Source organism: Coptis chinensis, chromosome 8 (genome assembly GCF_015680905.1).
Source record: "Coptis chinensis isolate HL-2020 chromosome 8, ASM1568090v1, whole genome shotgun sequence".
NCBI lineage: Eukaryota > Viridiplantae > Streptophyta > Magnoliopsida > Ranunculales > Ranunculaceae > Coptis > Coptis chinensis.
In genome coordinates, this window is record NC_141463.1 from 68,991,559 (window position 1) to 69,018,393 (window position 26,835).

General features: G+C 37.7%; 1 protein-coding gene across 12 annotated transcripts; it reads right to left on the reverse strand.

Annotated features, from left to right (window-relative positions):
- Positions 1 to 235: 235 nt before the first annotated feature.
- LOC147482668 (chaperone protein dnaJ 15-like) lies at positions 236 to 5,677 on the reverse strand. 12 transcript variants are annotated; one of them, XR_015205366.1, is made up of 11 exons: positions 5,459 to 5,670; positions 4,250 to 5,306; positions 4,122 to 4,156; positions 3,897 to 4,045; positions 3,505 to 3,677; positions 2,516 to 2,764; positions 1,786 to 1,870; positions 1,598 to 1,687; positions 1,480 to 1,520; positions 1,172 to 1,320; positions 236 to 549 (listed from the first exon to the last, which is right to left on the reverse strand). XR_015205366.1 is itself a non-coding variant. In XM_086578367.1 (11 exons), exons 7-11 carry the CDS (start codon positions 1,831 to 1,833, stop codon positions 520 to 522), a joined length of 426 nt encoding a protein of 141 aa, XP_086434493.1. In that variant the 5' UTR covers positions 1,834 to 1,870; positions 2,516 to 2,764; positions 3,505 to 3,677; positions 3,897 to 4,045; positions 4,122 to 4,156; positions 4,250 to 5,306; positions 5,459 to 5,677; the 3' UTR covers positions 236 to 519. The 12 variants fall into 11 exon arrangements, 5 of the variants coding, with proteins under 5 accessions (XP_086434493.1, XP_086434496.1, XP_086434494.1 ...); XR_015205365.1 differs by having other exon boundaries at positions 1,412 to 1,520; XR_015205367.1 differs by having other exon boundaries at positions 4,250 to 5,284; positions 5,459 to 5,598.
- Positions 5,678 to 26,835: the final 21,158 nt, after the last annotated feature.

The window sequence follows — 26,835 nt, forward strand, 5'->3', positions numbered from 1 at the left end:
AATAGCGTCACAAATAATTTTAGTGACACCATTTTGGCGTCACAAATATGGCGACACAATTTGGCGTCAATTACTTTTGTGACGCCATTTTGACGTCACAAATACTTGTGACGTCAAAATGGCATCACAAATTTTGTGACGTCGTTTTGGCATCACAAAATATATTTTAGAAATAAAAATAAAAATTGGTTGTTATACATCCACCGGTGTGCTATACGAACTAGCTAAGATACAATTCTTTTAAAAAACAATCAATTCCATAAAATACACAATCACACCGTCAATCCTATTCAAGAATAAAACATTCATGCAATCGCTCAAAATTATCAAGCCACTTGTAAACACCAAGTATTTCAATTTTCCAAGCGAAAAGTACAATACAAATCACTTGTAAACACCAAGTACTTCAATTTTCCAAGCAAAAGAATACATTACATTATGCTTACAACTAACTAGAAAGAAAGTCTTCTTATTATAAAGTGTCCAGGTGGCAATATCGACCACCTCCATCCTTCAAGGTCAGCAACAAACTAATGCCACATGCATTACCTGTTTCATTTAACAAAAGAGTTTTGATAGACTTCTACATTAAAATGTAACGTGAGATATATATAACAATAGGTTCACTATACTAATTAAAACTAAGTGACATAGTTTCTAGTCTACCAAATTAGTAACATAGTAAGAAGGTAACCATGCCACTAGGATATCAAAGAAGCTATAGGCCATTACTATTTGACAACACAACACTAATACACAGCAAAACACTTATGGGAGCCTCTTTAGCCCCAAAAGCTATATGAACAACAAGGTGACATATACAACTAAACGGGTACTGCCTCTACCTTCTAGTATATAGCCTGGTGTCATATGACATGGAAACTGGCTTACATTATAACAGATTAGAGTGGCATAAGTTCCAACTTCCAACCTTGGTTAAAGATCAACGTAGAAAACGAAATGAATAAATACAGCAAAACCTTGAGGTTCAACTCAATAAAAGAATGCACTAACAAACCATCGGCACTACTAATAGTAAAACAATCCTAAACCACTTTTTTTTTTCCCTATTATTTTATTATCCAAAATATAGAGTTACACAGTTAACCACCACACTTTAGTTTGGACTATTTTTACCAGATACTTTCTAGCTGGGAAAGTAATGACATACCTTTCTACATTCGGTCTCAAATAGCCGCAATTCATTTATCTTCCTTAAGATTTGTGACTCAATCTCTTTCAGCTTCTCTGAGGTATCCTCAAAAGATTTTGCACAAAGAGCCTCAATGGTATAGCTAGCAGCCTTGAAAAAATTGTCCCCTAAAGAAAATTTAGATGGAAATTAATAAAATGTCCAATATACTAGTAACAGAACCTGAAGCTAATTAAATAGAAGGGAAATAGTTTAGACCATAGACAGCAAATATGTAAGTGCCAGGTTTTAGTTCAGAGACTTCACACGGTTGAAGACCTTCCAACCTTTTAAAGAAAGCAGCCTTAGGGTCCTTCGCCATTGCTAACTGCATCATAAGAATGGGCACTAAGTTCATCTCCTGTGATTATGATCTCAAACAAAGATGCAAATAGAACTACATACCGCATTAACAGTTGAATCCAAATGGTATACTTGAAAATGCAAGAGGTACATTCCCGCAAATGTAACCTTACCGGTCTTCTCACTATCTTCCTTTGGACATAAACAAAGACTAATTACAACCTGTGGGCATAAACAGAATGACAAAACGCCTATAAAACTGATCAAATACAACAATAGTTATCACTAACTAGGTTCGCCTCTTTGCATTGCTCAGTCCTTTGGGTTGATGCATGCATCTAACAACTTCCACTCTTCGCTTCCCTCCTCTTGTTTCTGCAAAAACACAACCATCATATCATTCTTCATCTATTCAATATGAACAAACATTCAATCAGTGAACAAAGCTTACATGGTCATATTCAAATGAGATCAAAGTTCAGTGATGTTCACCAACAATGAATTCGGTTGAATCATGCAATTACATTACTCCATTACATGCATCATAACTGAATTGCACCTATGTTACCTTGTCACTTCAAGTCAACGATGTCACACGTGCCCAGGGAGGAGCTAACCAGGGCAGACGGGGGGTGTGTGTGTGTGTGTGTGCAAAGAATATATCACAACTATTACTGCATATGACGTCTCAAAACAGGTAAAGTGTCAAATTGAGTACACAAGATCACACATAGAAGATTTCACTGTACTGGTAAACCAGATTACACTGTTGTCAACAAATTATTTCATTCTAAATAATGTGCATTAAGAGTGGTAATATCAGTGACCAAATCATGGATTGACTATTTAGACCAGAATCGGGCAGATTTATGTCCCTATAGATACCTACAGATATATAAGAGAGACATGCTACACCTTTTCCGGGATAAGAATCTCTTTTAATAGGAGTGAGCTGTGTGCATGAACCACGGTTCAAACCAGGATCATATATATCACATTCACGTAAAAGGTATTATGTACCTCAAGTGTGAACTCTGCATCCCTTCCAGTTCAGCTTTGTTTTTCACTGCCTTGGCCATAGAGATGGGGGAAATTCTGTACACTGCAGAGGGATGTGCAATCCGCCCATTTGGCCTTTCAAGTGCTCCACTTTTGTTCTTACTTAATAGTTTTACAAGATATTTATCACAAGCAGATCTGTAGGTGTTGACAATTGCAGCATTCACAGACGAAGTACCCAACCAGAGTTGTACACCTTTGGCTGCTAACCTAAAAACTATGAACCTTTAGAACAGATTATGCTTCCATATAGATAATCATGCTTAAGTGAGCAAATGTATAATTTCGATAAGCAGGAGCATTCGTAGCTTATTAATCACTTAACTAATACATTTTAAAGTAAGCATATGCTTCAACCAAGGAAATTGTTTACATTGCAGACATTTCAATAAATCAAGATTACTGAATCCTGCATGAAAAACATTACAAGTCCTGGGCCATACGACCTCTCAGCAAGAATAATTGCTGCAATTATTTTCCTTCCCTCTTTAGAACATATTTGCAAAGAATCAAACATTGTTTTGCTTGACTATCGTCAGAAAAACAGTAGACTAACCAATACATTAAATTTCATCCTTAAACATCTTTGTCCATTGTACATCATCATACAATCTTATAACCAAGGGCTATGCACATAGACATTTAAACAAATAAATTAAAGCATTTCATGGGCCAAATTTATTGCACTTGGCCATTCATTTTGTGGTAAAAGTTCATATAGCAATTATTTTTCTTTCAAACATTTTTTGTTTTTAATTATTTGTATTGTCACCAATCAAACAGTGTGCTTTAACAACCTACTTATACTAACTAAAATTGCCATAAAAATAAAAACTATACTTAGTAAAATGACAATAGCCAGGGAAGAAGATAATATGACCTAGTCCTATACCAATAAAGTAAAATTCAAACTTAACAGAAAAAAAAGATAAAGGAAAAAAAGAAGATACCTATCTATTTCGGAGAGAATCGATTCATACAGTCTCAACTCTACTCCTGAGTCCTTCAAGTGAGTCATCACCTCTGGGGTAACTTTAGAATTGTCAATAAACAATTTGGCTCCAGCAGTCTCCACAATTAAGTATGCGCACATCACCGGTGAATGAGGAATGTCATTTCCTCTCTACAACCAATGATTAAAGACATCTTTAGAGTATTCAACTTAAATATATACACACCGTAATCAAGAAAACCAGACAAAAAGAAAACTTGAATATTCAACAGGAGCGCATACATACACAGAAAAAAGACATATCTTACAAAGAAGCCTGTTTATTTGTCATACCTAATGCTTCCAATGTGGTTATTCACCTTATTAATTGAGCGCAAGAGAGAGATATACCTCAGCAGCAAGGTATTTGGAAGAACCCAAGCCCCACCACCAACATGTTCAGTTTATTTACTGGATTTCGAAAATTGAGCAGCAGCACCAACACCTTTGCTGGTCGTCGATGTTGTTGATATAGCTGTTCTGCTGACATACATACAGACCTATAGAAATTCTATTATACTCAATGGCCCACTTTAAACATTGATAAATTAGAAAAAGAAGTTTTCGGCTAATTACCTTGCTACAAAACCCTCAAACTTATCCACCTCTACCTGTCATTTCACTTAATCTTTTTAATTAAAAAAGACAACAAAATAACACACCCCCACACACGAGAGAGAGAGAGAGAGAGCAAAAACACTTACGATAAAGGGAAATCATGCTTCAGATCCACATCGCGTACTCTGCGGAAACGGTTGCCAGAAGCAGTAAGGCCATCATGACTTAAGTACCAAAGGCTTTTGATACTTAGTCTTCACAGAAGAACTAAACACCAAGGGCACCAGCAGTGACACCACCACCAGCAGCAGCAAGCAGCAGCAGCACCAGGCACCAGCGGCAGCAGCAACACCAGGCAACAGCAAGCACCAGCAGGTTCATGGAAGCAGCAGGCACCAGCAGCGACACCAGCATCAGCAGCAACACCCAGCAGCAGCAAGAAGCATGCAGGTACCCAGCAGCAGCACCTAGCACACACTCCACCCAGCAGCAGCAGCACCCAGCACACAGCACCACACTCACAGACTAACCAAGTTTCCACGACACAAACCACCAGTCCACACAACGCAAACAACCAGTGCACCACCACACACCGCACACCACCAGCTCACACACTGCACCACCAGTCCACATAATGCACACCACCAGTCAACCACCACACACTGTACGCCATACATTTCTAAAAATAGTAAACAATCTTTACTAGAAGGATGCTGGAATCTCCCAAACTTGTCGGGTATTTACGTATAGGTGTGCTCTCAGACCTGCTTACTGGTGTGGGCATCTCGGGTGCATCACTTACTGTAACTGAATCTACAGAACCAAACCCATCTGAACTAGGTGGATTGAGTTCTGAATAAACACCAGAGTCTGATTTCTCTAAGCCGGTGGTTTCTGTGGTTGGAGGCAAGCACTGAGACAACTCCAACACATATTGTTGAATAGCGTGTGTTTGAACACAATAAACCTGAACCACATGCTCCCCATCGGGTAAACAATCACTTGTTCCAGTAAGAATCAAAATAGGCACTGCAACAGTAAATTCTGTAATATAATCCATGCGTGTGGCCGTGGGATTTGGACCATACTCTATATACACAACACGATTCAGCGTCACTTGGTAGCAGCCACCCTTCTTTACTTGCCAAAGTCCATATCTTCACTTCACAATTCAGCAGCCCCTAAAAGAAAGTAATGCAAGGGCTAATGCTTTTGAAAGTTAGAACAAATGAGTGAAATGACCTACCAAAACGGTAAAAAAAGCACAAAATACATAATAAAAAGAGCAAAGGAATTTCATGTTTTCTATCTAAAAAGAAACTGCTTTAAAAATAATCAGAACCTGAAGGACATACCACTGTGACAAGATTAATGTGATTGGGACGATTTGTTGCAGTCAAGAAGTTAGCTGCATACACAGGTTGACCATCCCCCCCATTTCCGGAGAGAGATCGAGAGACTGAGAGGGAAACCCTCCCAATTTACATCGAAAGACCGAGAGCGAGAGAGGAGCCCGAACGTATTCTCTCCTTTTTTCTTTTTTCTTTTTTCTTTTTATTTTTTTATTATTATTTTTTTTTATGTTCAATGTTATTGGGTTTTATCAAGCACAACTCACCAAAGGCCCAAAAATATGGGGTTTTACAATAGATATTGATCTTAAAGATGCATGGATGTCATCACAATAAAAACATTTTCAGTAGTAAACATTCAATGACAAACTAATCTACCGATTCGAGTGGTAAACCCCGAACTGAACCTGAATTTTGCAATAAGAAATGTATACCTTGTGCAAAGGACCAAAGCCAATCAACACATTATAGCCACTGGATCTGTCTGGACTTCCTTAGTAGATGCGTGTCACCAAAAGTCTGAATTTACAAACACAACTTGATTTTAAATTATATAACTTTCACGGATGTCATTCAAGTATTGGTAGAATCAAGTTGTACAATTGTAATATTACCAAACCCAATCAACTACATGGAGAAAAATTTCTTAATATAGACATAAAATAAGAATATGAAGTATTTTGAGAAGCAACATTGACAATCAGTAACACCTATCCCTTCCAAAAGCTTAAATACACATTATCTCCTTTAGCATCTTGACCAAATAATAAAGGATTAGAAGAACAATATCTAACCAAACCAAAATAAAGTAAACCCAAAGCTTGAAATCCGTAAAATAGGCAACCACAAGCACCCACTACACTAAGCATCGTCAATGAAACAACTAAATTTGAAACAATCCAATAACAATAGACAATTTGTGCCTATTACCTCAATACCATATTTATGCCATTTACATCATCTTAATACCAAATTATATAAGTTCTAAGTGATAATCTTTAGGAATGATCTAGATTTACATAGTATGAACATGTTTGGGTGAGAACTCACGCAAACACACTAATGATCTTGTTGGAGATGTTGATATGAAGTGAGAGAGACAGTACCACCAATGGCTGCCTACGTATCCAAATCGTTCTCTAGAATCAAGTCTAAAAAATGCACGTAGTTTTTTGTTTGAAATGATTGTTCGGTATTTATAGGAAAATGAATATGTTAAGCTTCTTATTGCTTAAAATATCCTTTCCTTATTTGATAAGATATTTCCCTTTTTGTATGAAATCTTTCAAAAAGCTTTATATGGAAAAAATTCCTTGACATATTTCCGGACCTGCTATATATAACTTGGGTGCCATATTAGTGGGTATTGTTATTGCTCCAATAGAAGTCATGCTCGAATGCCACACTAGTAGGCAAGTAGGACTGCCACAGTAGCGGGCAAGCAAACCCGCCTCACTAGTAGGCAAGCGATGCCATAATAGCGGGCAAGCAAGCATGCCTCACTAGTAGGCAAACGGGACTGCCATAGTAGTGGGCAAGCAAACACGCTTCATTAGTAGGCGGCTTTTATAGTAGTACCCAATGATGGTCGTTCGTAGAGGTACAAGTACACTGGTACATACACCGCCCCCTCTTCGTCGGATGAAATTCATTCCTTGCAGTGAAGAATAAACATTATATTACTGCAAATGAATGAAACAGTGTGATTGAAATATATGTGATGCAAGTGCATGACAAAGCTGATAGTAGCAACCGCCCATTTAACATGACATCTGTTAATGCTAGTGTTGGTATTGATAGTAGCCAAAGGAGCTGGTTAGGGAAAATTTATCCAGGGTGTTGAGCATCAGCCACATCATGTTGCTTTAAACCATGAGGCTATGATTTCTAATATTCTTGTTTCTGAAAAGGACGTTGAAACTATGGAGAAGCAGCCACCGTTTACAGAAATCGACGGGTCCAAGCCGCCCCCAATCGTGCTATTGAAGATGGGACTAAAAATGGTGTGCCTGGTGTCTTCTTGTATGCCACTGCTTACTTGATGATTTTTTTTTTGGGTGCATGGAAAAAAATGTTGAAAACGTAAACTCCACGGCTTTTTAGTGCATGGAGAGAGGTGCTGAAAACGCAAACTCCATGACTTTTTGGTGCATGGAGAGAGGTATTGAAAATGCAAACCCCATGATTTTTTAGTGTGTGGAGAGAGGTGTTGAAAACACAAACTCCACCACTTTTAGTGCATGAAGAGAGGTGTTGAAAACGCAAACCCCATGACTTTTTGGGGCGTGGATAGAGGTGTTGAAAATTCAAACTCCACGGCTTTTGGTGCATGGAGAGAGGTGTTCAAAACGTAAACTCTACGACTTTTTGGTGCATGGAGAGAGGTGTTAAAAACGCAAACCTCATGACTTTTTGGTACGTGAAGAGAGATATTGAAAATGCAAACTCCACGACTTTTGGGTGCATGGAGAGAGGTGTTGCAAACGCAAACTCCATGACTTTTGAATTTGTATATGTTTTTTATAGTTTAGCTTTTCTATCAACTGCTTGTCTTTAAGAATGGTAATTGAGTAATTAATATATATTATTATTGAATAACTAACTGAATGAAAATAAAGAAATGTAGAATAATGCATTTTATTGATAAGTGATAATCTGAAAAACAAAAGAAAATTACTTCAAGGACCAGTTCTAAGGAACTGTCGGCCCAAACTACTAATTGTCTGGCTTGATAAAAGCCCATCCTAATCCAGAGCCAACTTTGTTGTGTTAGGCGTCCATGTAAACTATCTATGAATCGAGTGATGGGGTCGTAAGATTTGTTGGGCCTTCCTCGTCCCCAACTGCTGGCGCTTCACTAGAGATGCCCTCGTCTTGGTTGATTTCAAGGACAAAATCGTCAATTGGAAAATTTGTCATTAGGGATACAAGGGTGTGACCCTTTTCTGAAATGCGAGGTTTAAAGACAATGTTGTAAGCGCTTAAATAGATGTCCCATTTAGCCAGTCTGCTTGATTTCTGAGCACTATGGAAAATTTTGCGAAATGGGTATTTAGTGTATACCTTAACCAATCTTCCTTGGAAGTATGGCTTGAGGCGTCTGGCAGCATGAACCAATGCTAGAGCGATTTTTTCAACTCTCGCATATCTAGTTTCCACCCCCGTTAGGGTCTTACTAATGAAGAAGATTGGACGAACGTCTTCTCCATCGATGAACAAGATCTACTGGATCGATTTGTTGTTTTGTAGCGCCAACTAAACTCCGGCAGTTGCCTGTATCGGGCTGGCCAACATTGGTGGCGAGACTAAGTATTCCTTGATGGATTGGAAGGCATTTTCACAGTCATCATTCCACCCTGCTGAGTCCTTTAAAGTCTGAAAGAAAGGACGACATCTGCCCGAGTATGTAGAGATGAAACTGTTGAGAGCTGCTAAGCGTCCTGTAAACTGTTGAATCTCTTTTTTTGTTTTTGGTGCTGGCATGGCTTGAATGGATCAGATCTGCTCTGGGTTAGCTTTGATGCCTCGACGAGTCATCAAATACCCCAGAAAATTTCTGGAGATTAGCCCGAAAGTGCATTTCGAAGGATTGAGCCGCATATTAAATTCTTCAATTCTATCAAAAACCGATTGTAAGTCAGAGATGTGATCTCCCTTATGCTTGGATTTTGCAATCATGTCATCAATGTACGCCTCCATTATCTTGCCTAACATATCTCCAAATATGGTGTTGATCATCCTCTGATAAGTGTCACCCGTGTTTTTTAAACCAAAAGGCATGACCTGGTAACAAAAAATTCATTAATAAGTTATGAATGCAGTTGCTTCTTGGTCTTTAATAGATAGTGGAATCTGGTGGTATCCTGAAGAAACATCTATAAATGATAATCGCGGGTAGCCAGATGTGGCATCTACCCGTTCTGATATCCGCAAAAAAGGGTAGGGATGAATCGGGCAAGCTTTGTTAAGGATCGTGAAATCGATGCACACTTTCATTTTACCATCTTTCTTAGGCTTAACTGAGAGTAGATGATCGATCTCCTCTTTGACCTTGAGTTTTCTATCCAGTGTCATACGCCTAGGTTTCTGTCGTACTGGCTTGTTGTCGTACTGGCTTGGTTGTATGATCAATGTCAAGCGTGTGGCATGCAATATCTGGGCTAAGTCCAGGCATTTGTTCTGCTGACTAAGCAAATATTGTCTTGTTTTTTTCTGAGGAGGACAATCATCTCCGCTTGTTCGCTTTCTGACAGTTCTCCCGATATGAAAGTTGTTTCGCCGCTTGAATTCCCAATCTGCACTTCTAAGAGGCGGTCTATAATTAGCAGCCCTTTATTTCGTGAAATAGCAGTACAAATATTATGTGGTACTGATTCTGACTTAGACACCTCCTGCGAATTGCTGAGAACTGTATTTCCTCGCATATCGGACTGACGATACTCCTCCAAGACTTTTTCGTGGCAGTTGTGGGAAGCTATTTGGTTGCCCCGTATCTTACAAATTTTTCCGAGGGATGGGAATTTGACTGCCTGATGAAAAGTAGAGACTATTGCCCCCATACTGTGGAGCCAATCCCTTCCTAAGATTGCATTGTAAGGGGATTTGCAATTCATCAGAAGAAATTCAATATCTGCCATCTTGTCTATGAGTGTGACTGGTAAAGAAACTCTGCCCACTGGGGTTGTTGCTGTTCTATTGAAACTGACTATTGGATTATTTTCTACAACCACCAAATTCTCTGAAAGTTGCATGTTCTTGTAGCAACTTGCAAAAATGACGCTGATAGAACTCCCCGTGTCTATCATGATGCGCTGAACTCGCCATAATCCAATGAAAGCAGAGATGACGACTGCATTATAATGAGAATAATGGACGCCCATTATGTCTTTATCACTAAAACATAAAGGATTGGGTTCGGTAGTTTCTGAACGAATTCCTTCTGCAAAATCAATGTTATTTACGTGATAAAATTCATGCAAGAAACCAAACTTGGCTTGTTGCTCATACTTCTGCCTTGTTCGTGAAATGTCATTAATTTTGGCATGACCAACTAGGATGACATTGTAGCCTGTCATTGCTAAATTTTGCTTCATAGTCTTTTGAAGTAAAAACTCGTCTAACTGTCCTTTTGAAGTGACACAAAAGATTTTTGTCACTCCTAAACTTTGTGTTTTCAGGTAAGGGCATTGGAGAAAAAAGTAAGTTAACGTCCTTTAATCTTCTCATATATTGCTTCATATTTGGCATTTAATGGAGTGAGCTTCATTTCTTCGCGAACTGTGTCTGATTTTTGTTGTTGTCCTTCTGCAATGTTTTGCTTCTGCTTGGCTTTACTATCGCTTGAATCTTTATTTCGAAAATAATCTTTGTCTCTTGAGACTTTTGCTATAACATCTTCTTCGACGTTAATGAACTGTTGTGCTCGTGTAAACAAATCAGACTTGGATTGCGGGGGGGTCTCGTATAAGGGAATTGTAAATTCCATTTTTATCGAAATGTATTCCTTCCTTGAATGCATGAACGATCATTACGTCAGGGACATCAGTAATCTCTGCTTGCACTTAGCATAAACGAATTACAAACTTTGCCAGAGTTTCATCCTTTTGCTATTTGGTATTTAGCAAGATGCTGATATCCTTAGGACGTGTCCAATTATGCTTGAACCGGTCTGTGAACTAACTTGCTAATTCTTGGAATAATGTGATAGAACGAGCTGGCATGCCGGAGAGCCAATAGAGAGCTTCTCCTTTTAATGTCGACGAAAAAAGTTTGCATAAGAGGGGGTCATCTCCACGCCAGAGAATGAGTCTGCTTTTAAATTCCATGACATGATCGTTCGGGTCACCTCCTGCTTCATTAAAATTAGGAAGATCTGGTTGTTTGAAGCTGTCTTAATGTTTTGCATTTTGTATGATCAGAGAAAATCGCCCAACTACATCTTCGTTCACTGTAAGGTCTTTCCATCGAGTTTCAGCCACACCCGCATTGGTCATTGTTTTCTTGATTATGTCTCTGATTTGTTGTTCCGTAAATGCTGCTCCTACGACCTCTTGACTTTCGACTTGAGGAGTGACTTCACTATGTTGCATCTTACAGTGTGGTCACCCCCAGTTGTTGCTTACTTCTAGATTTTGCTGGTTCCTTGGGCTGCGAGACCTATACCAATAAAACGGGCTAGGCTGTCGAACTGGGGAGTCGTTTCTTTGGTGTCTCCATATTCTGGGCTGACCATCGTTAACTTGTCTGTATCGGTTTGCTGCATTCAAGACATGTCTAAGGTCATGTTGCAATTCGTCTCTGAGGTCCTGATCTTGGCGTCCAGCATTGCGTCTTATTATGGATGTTGTCCACCTTTCTGATGCGCTATGATCAACATTCAATGATCTTGTCATGTCGTTATGACCACTGCTACACCTAGTGTTGTTGGTATTTCTAGATTTGTATCGCCTTCTTGAATGGGATGAATGTCTGCTGGACCTTGAGTGATTTTAATGATGCTCAGGGACATGCTCCAATGGATGGGATGTGCCGTAATTAAATTATAGTCGGTTGAATACACTCCGGTTTTCACCAGATCTGGGGGCTCTTACAGGTGTGGAAGATGCAGCATCGACGTCATCCTTTTGTACTTGCTTCCCTTTGTCCAGTTGCTTTTGCAAGTAGTTGTTATGCTCCTTCTCTCTTATGAACCTCTGACGCAACACTTCTAAAGGCACGTCTTCATCTCCTATCTCCATATTTTCTGGGTCTACTTCATTTGTACTTATAACATCTAGATCTTGAAGGTGAGTTACTGGAGCCTGAGGTGGCAGACGTCTAGATCTGGGTTATCGTGGCACTTGGAGTTGCGAAGGCTGATCTTGCAGATCTGTTGTAGCAGGTTGATCTATCACTTCCTAATTGATTAGCACTTCTGGATTTTGTTGTTGTTGTTATTGCATTCTTGTTCGCCTGGGACCTTATAGTTTTTGCCATTAATGGTGCTTGGAAGAAGTAATGTGGAAGAGGGCTCGTCAATAAGGACCACGGACGGCTCCAATTATGTTTGGGTGAGAACTCACGCAAACACACTAATGATCTTGTTGGAGAGGTTGATATGAAGTGAGAGAGACTGTACCACCAATGGCTGCCTACATATCCAAATCGTTATCTGGAATCAAGTCTAAAAAATGCACGTAGTTCTTTGTTTGAAATGATTGTTGGGTATTTATAGGAAAATGAATGTGTTAAGCTTCTCATTGCTTAAAATACTCTTTCCTTATTTGATGAGATATTTTCCTCTTTGTATGAAAATTTTCCAAAAGCTTCATATGAAAAAAATCCCTTGACATATCTCCGGATCTGCTATATATAACTTGGGTGCCATATTAGTGGGCAGTGTCATTGCTCCAATAGAGGGTATGCTCGAATGCCACACTAGTAAGCAAACGGGACTGCCATAGTAGCGGGCACGCAAGCCCGCCTCACTAGTAGGCAAGCGATGCCACAGTAGCGGGCAAGCAAGCATGCCTCACTAGTAGGCAAGCGGGACTGCCATAGTAGTGGGAAAGCAAGAACGCCTCATTAGTGGGCGGCTCTTATAGTAGTACCCAATGATGGCCGTTCGTAGGGGTACGAGTACACTAGTACATACAGAGCATACTACACAACATGATCAACTACATACTTATCTATAGATTCAAAAACATGAACAGAATGAGACGTCACTTTTGAATATATTCAAGAAACAACTAAACATGTACAAACTTTTAGCTGATCATGCCCACTTCTAAGAACACCCTTGTCTGCCCAAAACCCAAACCATGCTCATGAGTACTTTTCCCTAAATGCCCAAGGCCCCATGCGAAAATTGCTGGTTTAAATCGTGGTTTTTCCCAAGCATCAAGTCGTGGTTTATAACTCACTTCAAAACCATATATAACTCTCAATACTCTTAATTATCATAATTGTAACAAAAAGTTGATAGAAAAACAAACTTGAACTGAGAAATACACCTTCACTGAAATCGAAAGTCCTAGTACATAATCCAGCTAAAACGTTCACTAGTTTCACCAAAACATGAAAAGAATCAAAGTTTATGGAAAAAAATCAAAACCCCAAAGTGAAATAAGCTTTGGTGGTGAAAAATAATGAATAAGACAAAGAAGATGTCCATGGAAACAAAGAATGACAAAGAAGAGGCACCAAATGATGAGGCGGCACCCAAAGAAAGAAAGACCCAAAATTATAAACCCTAGAAAACAAAATCACATTAGAAACCCCAAAACAAAAATCAAGACAAACAAAACTTATCTTCATCAACTGTACCCTTAAAAGATTGAAAAGAGAGTACCTCTGTTTAAGATGGAGATGTTGGGATAAACAAAACTGCCGTCTTCAATTCACCGTCGTCGAAATTAGGGGAAGGAGGTGGAATATGAAGAAGTGGGGAGGAAGAACATATTTAGGGCAAGGGGTTTCACTCTTTCAGAGAGCTGAGATCAAGAAGAAACCTAATGTCGTTAGAGTTTGACGCCTGTGCAGAACACGTGCGCTGATTTCAATTTTTTATTAGCTAAAATTTTTATACCTTTCACGCCTATATGCCGTCACTAATTTTTTCTAGAATTTTCTTAAAAAAAATAAAATAACCGTTTGATTTATTGTGAAGCTAAAAACCGAATACTAACGTCTAATTTTCGACACAAAATTTCTGACACCATTTTGGCATCACAAAACCTCAAAAGCTTCTATCACAAAAATGCAGTTATGGTGTAGTGGAGCCAATATTGCATTATAAAGCTGGGTATAAGCAAGTGTACTATGGTCTTGATCCTGCTGCTATGAACTTGTATGATCTTCATGCTAAGGTTTCTCAATTGGGTTATATACTCAACTACAATTATTAGAAGCTATATTATCATTATCATGGGTTGTCTCTAGCAGAAGGTCTTAAATTAATCGGCAATGAAAGATCTATTTCTGAAATGTTAGACCAAGTTGTTGTGTATGGAAACATTGATGTGTATGTTATCCATAAAGAAGATAACGAATGATTCTAAGTTTGAGGATGAGGTTGAGTTTGAAGAGGAAAAGGGTGTTAATGACATCAACAAAGCTGGAAGTTTAGACTTTGCCACTGATGATGAAGAATTGATAGAGGTTAGGGTATCAAATGCACAGAGGATGCTGAGAAGTTGGCTTCAAAAAAATGTAAACAAACAGCTATTGAACCACCCACTGAACCAACAAGAAAGGATAAACCACTTACTGAACCAATGACTGAACCACCTACTGATCCACCTACTGAACCAATAACTGAACCACATCTACTGAACTAATGACTAACCTACATAATGAAGATGTGGATGTACCTATTTATCATGTTAATGATGGTTATGATACTGAGTATGGTGATAGTGATAATTATGACACTCCTGAGTCAGAATCAGATTATGAGTGTGACGCTCATGTTGTCAATAAGGGGAAAACTAAAACTAATTACCCTGTTTACAATCCTCAATAGGACATGTTTACATTTGTGCCTGAAGTTAGGCTGAAGTTTACCTCTCCTCAACATTTGAAGGAGTGTTTGAGCAACAATTGAAGCAAGTAACTCGACTGCTTTTTGTTTTGAGTACTCCACTCTTTTTTGTGTATGGATTATGTTAGAGCTTTTGAAATTCAGTTTGAATTTTGGCTACTGAATGTCACTCAATGTTAAGTTTTACTATGTTTATGAATCTTACTGAATTCTTTGATACTATTGTTTGTCTACAAAATTATTATATATAAAGGGTTCAAGATCGTTGTTTTTTTTATTGGTTTGAGATTTTAGAGATTTTACTGCGTGTGTAAGAAAAAAGAAGAATTATGGGGCAAGAAGAAGAAGAATTGGGTAGTTCGGGTTCGGTTTATAAGAGGAATTTGTTTGGGAAGAGGTTGTTGTATTATATGTGCTGTGGATATGGATGATAGAGGTTGGACTTCTCTTCATATTGTTTCCCAAAAAGATGATCTCAAAAAGGTTAGTCTCCTTTACTTGAACATATGTTATGCATGAAATGCTTAACTATCCCAGAGCTTCTTTGATTCAAACCATGTACATATCGACCCTTTTTAGTAATGCCAACAATAATAAATAAGTAAACAAACCCAAGAATGAACTAAAAAACTAAAAAAACTAGTGTTACATGCCTTACAAACCACAAACTTCTGTCAGATCAACATTTAACTAAGAAACTAGTCTTACATGCCTTACAAATCACAAACTTCTGTCAGATTACATGCCTAATAAACAACAAAACTTTAACAGGTTACATGTCCATTACAAAGCTAAAACTCTGACAGAAGTTAAAGATTAAGTTGACAGAGTTTTGTATTCCAAATTACATGTTCATCCATTGATATTTAGTATTGAAAATTCTGATAGGGTCATTTTTAGGGTAACAATAGGTTCCGCAGCCAAAGTGGTTGTCTTCTTTTTTGCCTCCATCTTCAGTGCATCATGAAGCCATTCAAATCCCCCACAACACTTGCATTTCAAGTACTTTTTCCCAACATTTAATCCATACTTGGTAATCTTAACAGTCTTCCTTCCCCTACAATCATTTCTCTTGCATTCGCAGTTTACCCAAGGGCAATCGGGCATCCAATGGCCTGCCTGACCACACTTAAAGCATTCGTTTGTTGATGTGCTTGATCCAATCCTAGAAAGTTTTTCATAAACAGCTTCATCCAACCATTGCAAATAACTTCAACATGTAGCATGCTGAAACTTCAAGTATTTCCTTCCTAGATTGCGAGCTATTTGTGATATGCCCAACAATCGGATACCATCACATGTAGCTTCTTTACATGGAGAGTATAGAAATTGGCACTCAGTAGTTGAGTATCCAACTTCATCACAAATCTGATATTCAACCTATGAACAAAACATGTACTAACATCAAAATTTGAAACTCATGAAGATATGGCCTATTACATATGCATAAACAATTTAGCCATAGTCCAATAGCATACGTATGCCCACACAATACCACTTTCCCAGTTGAGTACTCTTTCCCAGTTCATCAAAAAAGATATTCAACAATTACCTTCATATATTCAACAAAACCTTAATTATAAAACTCAAACTTAATCAAAGTTATAAACTTAATCTAAATTACCTTCATTTTTGGAAAAAAGAACACTTGATTAGCTTCATCCTCCTTCTTTTGCAATGGAGATCTTTTGCAGTCCACGTGGTTGAGCTGCAGCTATGGAATTTGAGAAATGGTGGTATGTTAAGAAACTAAGACGGTGGTCGAGCTCAATTCTAATCAATATTTGTTTGTGGTAAGTTGAGAAATTGAGAAGAGATAAAATGGTATTTGTTGCGCTATTAAAGAGAAAATGATCTCAGTTTTTTTTACCGTTAGATTGGGAAGAAGCGCTGATGTCATCTTGTCACACACTAATTGAGTTATTTAGCGCTAATTAGAGAAACCCAACTCACATGCTTAAACACGTGAGCTCCCCGTTAGCGAAATCAGACGGATTGAGACGGCAAACAGACCGAGGTACTAAATTGACATAAATTGAGAGTTCGAGGTATTAATAGGCGAGAAAAAAAATACGGATACTATTTAGGAAAAAAATGAAAGTACGTGGTACTAAATAGTTATAAAATCAATCTTCAAATTTTTTTCGAAATTATTACTATTACTGGTTAATGTAGCAAGTTTTTCACTTTTTTTGGTTGTTTTTTATGGTTTTGTTATAGTGTTGATTTTGATGGTTGATATGTTTTCCTCTTTAATGAAATAAGAGACATGGAGGGAAGAAGAATATAGCGGGGCAGAAATGGAAGCTTACCCAGAAGTTCACCCTTTTTGGTCGTTGGTTTTTCAAAAAATTGGGTGTAGATACACATCCACAAAAACTGAAATTTCAGACATCTGTCTCAAATTTAAGACATCATTTTATAATTTTGACCTCATTTATTAATAGGCTAATGGAAAGAAGCAACTGCCTACCCAAAAATTGGTGTACCGAAGGATTCATCTGGGTTTTCGTTATTTTTGAAACTCTTTGCCCTGTTTCAAGTTTTAGTTGCCATTTTTAAGTTCCATTAATACTTTTGAAACCAAAAAGTTCAGTACTTTGATAGATTACCTTCCTTTTTGCTGATTATAAACGATCCAAGGAGTTCTTGTGAATATCAGATTGATGGAATATAACTTGGTTTACACAAAGATAAGCAAAGCCAACTACATGTTGTTTGGCAACTGGAACAATCAATCAAGATCAAACTAGTGAGCAAGCTTGCAATCTTGCTACAACTAGTTCAAATAAGTTCAATCAACAAAAGATTAGTTTACTCAAGTGTTTATACTTCATGGAATGGAATCATATCCTTCCCCATCTTTCTTTGAACAAAACTATAACACCCCGTGTTTTTCTTTTACTTTTCCTAGTATAATAATAATAATAACAATAATAATAATAGTATGTAAAACAAAATAGGATAAACATTTGTTAAGGATAGGAAACCCCGTAGGTTAAGAGATAAACCTTCCTTCCTTGTTTTCGCGGGGTTTTAAAATAAAAAGAAATTTGCATGGAGAGTTGGTAAAAACAGAGAGTTTTACAGAAAAGAGAGTTTCACAGAAGGAAAGAGAGAAGTTTATTCCTGATAACAGGAGGAGCAAATAAGTTCTATATCGGTGAGTAGATATTTTACCTTTTACTGAACTATTGGATTTTCTGGTGACTTACAACCTATACTGCACTATACTAGATTTCTGTCGAGAATACAAGTTTTATATTCTGTTTTTTTTTTTGTTTATTCTCGAACCATGCTGCATATTGAAACTGTTGAAACTCTGTGTGATGGAACTGTCGAAGCCTTATGCTTGTTAATGGCAGCGCGAGCCAGAGTCGTCATGTATATTAGTTTGAACTTGAATCCTTACTGTTGTGGTTATGATTGATGATGTTTGGTTGTTATGGTGAAATGTTGGGTATTGAATTGATGTTTGGTTTGGGTGATTGAGGTTGGTATTTGATGTTTGAATGGGTGATGGAGAGGGGCGATTGAAGCTTGAAGAAACGCTAATGGCCGTCAATATCGCGATTTGGAAGAGTAGGGGAATCGCGATTTGTTGGTATAGTTGACACTGCCTCCTTTTTGTGTGTGTAGATAAGATGGTGTATAGTGTAGATAGACGATGGTCGTTGAACAAAATAGAAGCGTATCAAAACCTAATTATCCCTCAATAAGTAAAGGATAAGTAGGGTATCGTTCCACTTTTAAGTGTATGTTATGTGAAGGATAGGACTGGAAAGGGGGTTTGAGGGATTAGAAACTATGATTGTAGAAATTTTAGATTCTAATGCTAAACTAAACTAAATTAACTAAACTATTGAGAATTTATAAGAGAGGGAATTCAAGAAATTAGAATCCACCAATACTTTTGATCTATGACCTTCTGCTTCATGGTTGCTCTTACAAGTAGACTACAATTAGGCAATCAAACGAGTGCCGATATCACACCCCGAATTTCGACAGAATTCGGAAAAACATTATTTGTTCCCGACTCTTCGATCTTCGAGGTGTGACGCACTCTCAACTCCCAAAAACCCATAAACAGTTTAAATATGCGGATAATTAAAAACCAATAAAAATTTTAACTCAAACAAAAGTCCTCTTCATTACAAAACAATTTACAAATGAAAATGCAAATAACCTTATCTCAACTGAAAATCTATATCACCTCAAAGGAAAACAAAGCCTATCTTGAAATGCGACGCTAACGCAAACCACAAGCAGCAACTAATCTTCTTCAACACTAAACCTGTCAAGACTTATCAACTATGTTCATTTAATGAACACACCCGATAAGCAAACATGCAAATCGGGTCAGCATTATAAAAATGCTGGTGTGAGTAGCTCTAAAATACAACATATAATTATACATATACATATACAATCCATAAGGCAGTTAGTTCCTCCACCGAGGCGCTTTAACTTCCAACAACTAATACGACCTCCTTAAGTACAATAATTATGGCAGGTAGTTCCTCCACTGAGGCGCCATAACTTTCCACTAACCACACAACAAACTATACGCATAATAAATAAGGCATGTAGTTCCTCCATCGAGGCGCCTTAGGTTCTAACTAAACTAATGACCAACCAAGAATATTTTATACGTACCGCATTTCATGCTCAATTACAGAGTGGGTCGTCTCTGCCCAAGTAATTAGTTTGACCCACCCTTTTGCAAAACCATATACAATCATCTATCTAAAGATACATCATTAACCAACATATTACCATAATTATATTATTAAGGATTTCTTTACGTGTCCCTAAAATCACGTCATATCTATGTCTTACCTAGTTTCCCAAGCTACCACAATCGCTTCCCAACGCCGAACATGTACATTTACATGCCTCCCCTTACATAATGAACCACTCCGTGCGTAACTACCTTGAGCGGGATGCCACACACCAGGTAACCCTCACACAAAAGCCATTATGTAAGTACTGCCACTATTCGGCATAAAATATCGCACGTCTCGTTCTATTTTGTGAACGGAATAATCAAGCCACTATTCGGCTATGATTGCCCAACACATGGGTTAATCAACATCTTATATATACACCCTACACAAGGGCCAATCATATCACATACGCCCACACAGGGCAAATCACATGAGTTGTGGTAGTCAGGTTCTAGGATTTTCGTTACGTAATTTATTCAGGTGTCATACATTTATGACTCATAATAATTCCACTATATCACGTGCAGGTCAAATACCTTATTGCACTAAGCCACAATATTTAGAAATATCTCAATTATATCTCATAACCACTTTCATTCTTTCACGTGCCAATATATTATTGCACTACGCCACAATCTCATGAAAAATATCCACAAATACTCTACTAGCATCTCACAGATAAAATAATGGAGTGTCCATACATTTATTTCTCCAAAACTATTGCCTTTAATATATATATCCCAACATATTATATAATGTCACAATATCAACGTCAAATCTTAATTAGATAATGACAACCAAATTTATACAAGCTTACACAGCATTTTAGCATTTGATTTGTCCATACAATTTAATATATAAAAACGTAACACGATTAAACAATCAACAGTCCACAATCAAAGTCCATGAATCTAAATCCGTATATAATTTAATTCTCGTAAAAATGTATATATCTAAGTCCTATATAAATTCCCCTTTTGTTACGTGTCAAACATTATATGCTTTACGCAATACTCCCATCAAATCTTAATTAGATAAAGACAAACAAAATTATACAATTTCCGACAATATTTTATTACTACATTTGTCCATATACTTAAATATGTGAAAATCTGGAAAAAGTCAACATTCCACAGTCAACGGTCAAAGGTCAAAGTCAATGGTCAAAGTCAAAGTCAAAGTGTCGTTTCCATGTTCAACAGGTTCAGGGTCATAGCCATGGTTCATGGCTAAGGGCAAAGGTCAATGTGCATGGCTCATGGGCTCATGACTAAGGTAATGGTTCGGACCCAACTGGCCAAGCCCAAACCTTAGAACCCAAAAGTCTGAACATTTAAAGACCCAATTAGATCCATTTTAAGTTATATGGACCGGCCCCAAAACTAACTTGAAACTGGTCCAAAGAAAAGCAATTAGTTTTAGCCCAAACAACTTAACCCAAACTGGGCCCAAACTAAACCAAAACTGGTCCACCATTTAATCTGGAACTGGCCCAACACACTACTAGATTTCGGCCCAAAACAGAACTGGCCCAAAACTTAACTTGGTTCGGCCCAAAGAAAACCAATTAGAACAGGCCCAAACAAAATAAGGTTTTTGGCCCAACCAATTTAATCCAAAACCGGACCCCGAGGCCCAAGACCAATGACAGTGTTTTCTACACTATACCACCACCACCACCGGCAGACCCAAATTTCCGGCCACCACCATCTCCCATTTCAACCAACCGAAATCACTCCTAAACACAAACCCTACAACTTTACTAAAAGCCAAAACTTCAATTCTTAAATTTAAAATCCTCAACCAAAACTGGATCTCGAATCTTCATGCGCCATTAATCGGCTTCTACAAGCTCCACTCGGCGATACTCTCACGCACCACTCACTACCCCACTTCAACCCATTATCAATCAACCAACCAACAATCAAAACATAACACAATTTTATAGTTTCAACCAAACTAGCTCAAAACAATAACTGGCGATTTCTTGGTTGTAGCTTTGGCAGCCATTGACGCCCTCTTCCAAGCTCCAACAGCACCCAATCTCCATCCCTTGATCCCCCGACATCAAACAACAATACAAAACCACCACAACAATTTAACCACCCATCCGAAACTGTATAACAGTTCAACCTCCAAACCAAAATCAACCCACACTACAATACAGTATAACAGTATTCAAGCCATGTACACGACCACTGTTTGTTTGGGCTCACGCCACCATTAACGGGCCCAAATCAAACTTCGACAGTTTCATCTCAGTTTTCCGAGTTTCAACAGTTCAACTAAAATCTAAAACATATCGACAGACTTAAAATTATAAAAACTGGTCGGAAACACTCGACAGTAAATTCGTAAATACTAAACAGACGAAAATCATAGTTTTAGTAGTGGTGAGAGATAAACTCTACTCACTTGTCTTGACAGCTCCACGAATCCTCCTAGTCCAAATTGTCGCGCTCCACCCTCCAGCAAACGAGTTTCTAGCTCTGCCACCATTTTTATTATTTTTTTATTCTCCAAAACCCTATTCTCTAGAACAATGTGATTATATACTTGGGTTTGAAACCCAAGCCCAACACAGACTCGGGCCCAGAAACCAGGCCCACATATCCAAATCCAATCCAATCAAATATTAAATAAATAATTAAATTAATTAATTAATTAATTAATTAATTAATTAATAAATAAATAAATACGTATTTTAAATACGGGCGTTACAGCCGATGCCCTCTTGGACGAGACATCGTTAACAATTTACTTTACTTAAGGTTGTTCCTATGTTTATGCTATTAATATCTTCTTTCCTTTTATATAAGCTCTGACAGTCATTCAATATATTACCGAGAGCAACATCAAGGAGTATTTCCTAATAGGGTGGCCATTCAATGAATCACCACTTAAGACAAACACAAAGAATACTTCTCCTAGGCAACCACTCCCTGAGCTACCCCTTCTGAGGCAACACAAAGAATACTTCTCCTAGGCAACCACTCCCTGAGCTACCCCTTCTGAGGCAACACAAAGAATACTTCCCTAACTCTAAATAACTATACTACTAGAAGAAAAGTAAAGAACACTAGCATGATATTAATATTGCAAAACATAAACCCTATTCTATACTTTCATCCCCTGGTGTGGGCAATGGAACTAATAACTAAAAACATAAAGAACTAAACTGATTGAAGAACACCATGAACCAGAAGAATCATTAAACCTTAAGCACCGGCTTCATCTCCTCCCTTGAAGGAGAAGATTAGTCTTCCATAAAGAAGGAAGAACACGAAGAACGAAAAGAAGAAGAGTCGAAGAACATAAGACTAGAAAAGACTAATTATTAAGACTAGGATAGTTAAAACCGAATCTTTTATTATTAATCTCTTTCTGCCTTAAGTTTTGGAGACAAGAATATAAGTGAATTGGCAAATTACATGAGGCACTTAGGTCTTCTATTTATAGGGGTTACAATGAGTTCTAGAAGCATTCCAAACCGCCATTTGTTTCCTAATACAAATAGACTTTTTTCAGAGTCCAACTTAGTCTCCAAACCGAAAGGAATTGGCTCTGATGTCATTTCATGCGTCACGGGCCTTACGATCCATCCATCGTCTCGGACGAGAAATCTTGTCTGGACACGCGATCTATGCATCCCAGACGTGGAAGTCTATTTTGTCTCTTCTGCTCTATCCTTCTATCCTCTTTTGCAAGCTTTGGTCCAAGCAACGAATCCTTCGGCCTTGGGCTTCCAAATATGCTTTAAAATAGGTCCAAGTCGCATCTTTAATAGCTCCAATTTCTTAGCCTTCTCCATGATTGTCCACGGGCTTCCCATGTGATCCTTAATGTTCTGAATTGCTCCGTTTTACCCCTTTTTCTCTAATATTCCACAAAACTCTCTCTTTCACCTGTAGAATCATAAAACATAACTTACAAACATTATTAGTCCACTAAGAATGGCTAAACAAGAGGCATAATCGAGGGTTAAATTGCACTTTTTGAGCACTTATCACAACTCCCAACTAGCCTTTTGCTAGTCTCTTAGCAAATAAGATTAAAAAAATAGATAAGTGATCAAAATCACATCCTAATAACAAATTAAAAATAAAATCCTAACTCACTTTCGCAGGCATCGCGGTTGCATTTACCATATACAACAAGGCTTTAAACCTTTAAGTTCCCCAAAAAGGATGAGTTATAGTCTCGTGAGGGTTTTCAGGTGATATACCCACAAAATCAATCAATAGCATGTTCAAGAATAATAGTATTTTCAAAGAGTGAAATTTCTTACCCACTTAGTGCTTACTCCAACAGACGGTCTCCATTGCTAACTACATTGCTGCAAAGACTCATAGATTATGATAGGAGATAGTAAAAATTGACAAAATTCTAAATCAAGGCTTATGTGTGTACTTAGTCAATCTCCTATACTCTCTTATTCAAGAAATGGAATCCCTAGTTTACCTTTAGACAGATAATCTCGACTTTCAATCCTCACCGGTCATACTCTCAGAAAAGAATCTCTCAGAAAGTGGTATACTATTTTACCTCATGTATGTGGAGAAAAGAATAATGTATACGAACATCCCACATACTATCTTGAAAAACAGACTTCTGAATAAAAGTAGTCTCATGGAAAGAATGTCAATCACATATGAAGTGTCGGGTCCTTCACTTTAGCATCCTCTCACCTATTCTAGACTTCGTACCATACTGTAGTGATAAGTCATGGGTTGTAACTTGGCTTGGGTATTGGTTTATGAAGGACAGGTAAAAAGGATTCAAGTGTTATTTCTGAAAAACACTAAGGGTTTGCTTCATTCTTTGGAAGATTTATTCAAATCCTGTATTGCAGAGAAAATTTTTCCTTTGTCTTAGCTTTTCCATCCTTTCTGTTCAATTTTTTTTTTTTTTTTTTTAAAAGCTCAGTGGTATATCCCTGATTAGTACTGGATATGCTTGTTTTCCATTAGCTTCTTTCACTTTGAACAGAATGATGGTATTCATTATATCTCTCTGATATTTCCTTGTAATCTTCCTTTTGTGCTCTTTCTTCCTCCTTGTTCCCTTCGTATTCTCAGAAACATATGGGTATGGCTGATAAAGGTTTTTGGCTATACTCTTTGTCTGGAGTTGGGTAAAGGGTAAAGGGTTTTTGAAAAAAAAAATGGCTTGTTGTAAGGCTCAAAATGGTTTAACATGATGGTCCTACTAGGTGGGATAAAAGACCGAATGGGTCCACTACTTGACTTATCGATTATGATACTCTGTTTGAATAGACTACAAGACCTAATGGCTATCTCCCCAGTTGATGTCACTTAAGTGATTAACCAAATCAACAAATAATGAGACTATATTACAACGACATAAAGAACTGAAAGATGTTGAGTCACTAAGACTCGGATTTTTCGTAAGAACTCTCCAAAGAATGGGTATAAAGCTCACGTCTCACGAGCTAAGTCTAAAAATTCTACTTTCGGTTGACTAGGGGTTTAAATATCTCTTCTAGCAAAAGTATACAAAACCCCACCAAAATCTTATGGTGGTGCCTTGATAAAGAATTCTATCAACAAGAACTATGTTCGAGCATAATAAATAGTCTAAGTGGTAATGAAATCAATAATATCAACTATCTATCAAACTCAACACTAAGCAGTATAGAATATATATCCCAGACTCATCATTAAAATTAATTTTTCTCATGCTACTGATATAGAAACAAAAATATTTTTGTTTTTGAAAACTAATTTTCGAAATTCATTTCTCAAGTACACCCTCCCCCTACTTATGCATGCATTGACCTCAATGTATAAAGAAGTAAATGAACTGGATGAGAAAAAGGTAGGATATTACCATTGATGCCGAATATCAATATTTTGATCTTTCTCTGTCATATAAAGGTTAAGCTCACAAGATAGAGAAAATCAAATACAATTAGTTCAAGAAACAAATTTTTAGGTCTTTTTACGTCAGATCCCCAAGACGTAATGTAAGTATTTTAAAAACAGATTCTCAAGACTTTTGAGTCCTATCTCTTGACAACATGCTTACTTCCTGTAGACATTTTATACTCGGTCTACTAGAGTTATGAGACTTTGACTCCGGCGCTTGCAACTCCTCTCAGTAAAGGATAAAGTTATGAAAATCTGAGGGCCCGGCTATTAGTGGCACTTATACTAATGAGATCCCAAGGAGTCAAGCTTACGACGCTTGGCTTCCTCATGCAAAAAACTTAAACTAGACAGAGTAACAGGTTCAGCAAGACATAGAATGTAATCTTTAAGGTGTGTAGGTAACTTACCCCAATTTTCCATTTCAACAGTAGTCTGATAAACCGGATCCTTGAGAAAAACGGCATCCACGTCTCCAGTTGGTAATTCCATAAAAGGCTTCAGTCGATGAGCGTTGACTTTGAAACGAGTCCTTTTTATGTCTTCAACTTCAATAGCTCCAAAAGGTGTGACATGTCTTACTATAAACGGTCCTGTCCATCTAGATCTCAACTTTCTAGGGAAAATTTCTAGACAAGAGTTGTAGACCAGAACCTTCTATCCAGGTTCAAATTCTCTCTTCAGAATTCTTCTGTCATGTAATGCTTTAGTATTATCCTTGTAAAACCTTGACTTATCATAAGCATCACTTCTCAATTCCTCTAATTCACTGATCTGAAGCTTCTTCCTTTCTCCTGCTTGATCTAGGCTGAAATTCATCTATTTTACTGCCCAGTAAGCTTTATGTTCTAACTCAACAGGTAGATGACACACCTTTCAATATATTAAGCGATATGGTGACATCCCTATGGGTGTTTTAATTGTTGTTCTGTATGCCCATAGTGCATCTTGGAGTGTAAGAGACCAGTCTTTCCAAGAAGGATTAACTGTCTTCTCCAGAATACTCTTGATTTCCCTATTTGAAACTTCTGCTTGACCATTAGTCTGAGGATGATATGGTAAAGCTAGCTTGTGAATTACTCCATACTTTGCCATAAGATTCCTAAATACACGATTACAGAAGTGAGAACCGTTATCACTGATGATGGCTCTCGGTGTTCCAAATCTTAGTAGAATGTTCTTCTTCATAAAGTCCACGACGACTTTATGATCGGCTGTCTTTGTAGGAACTGCTTCAATCCA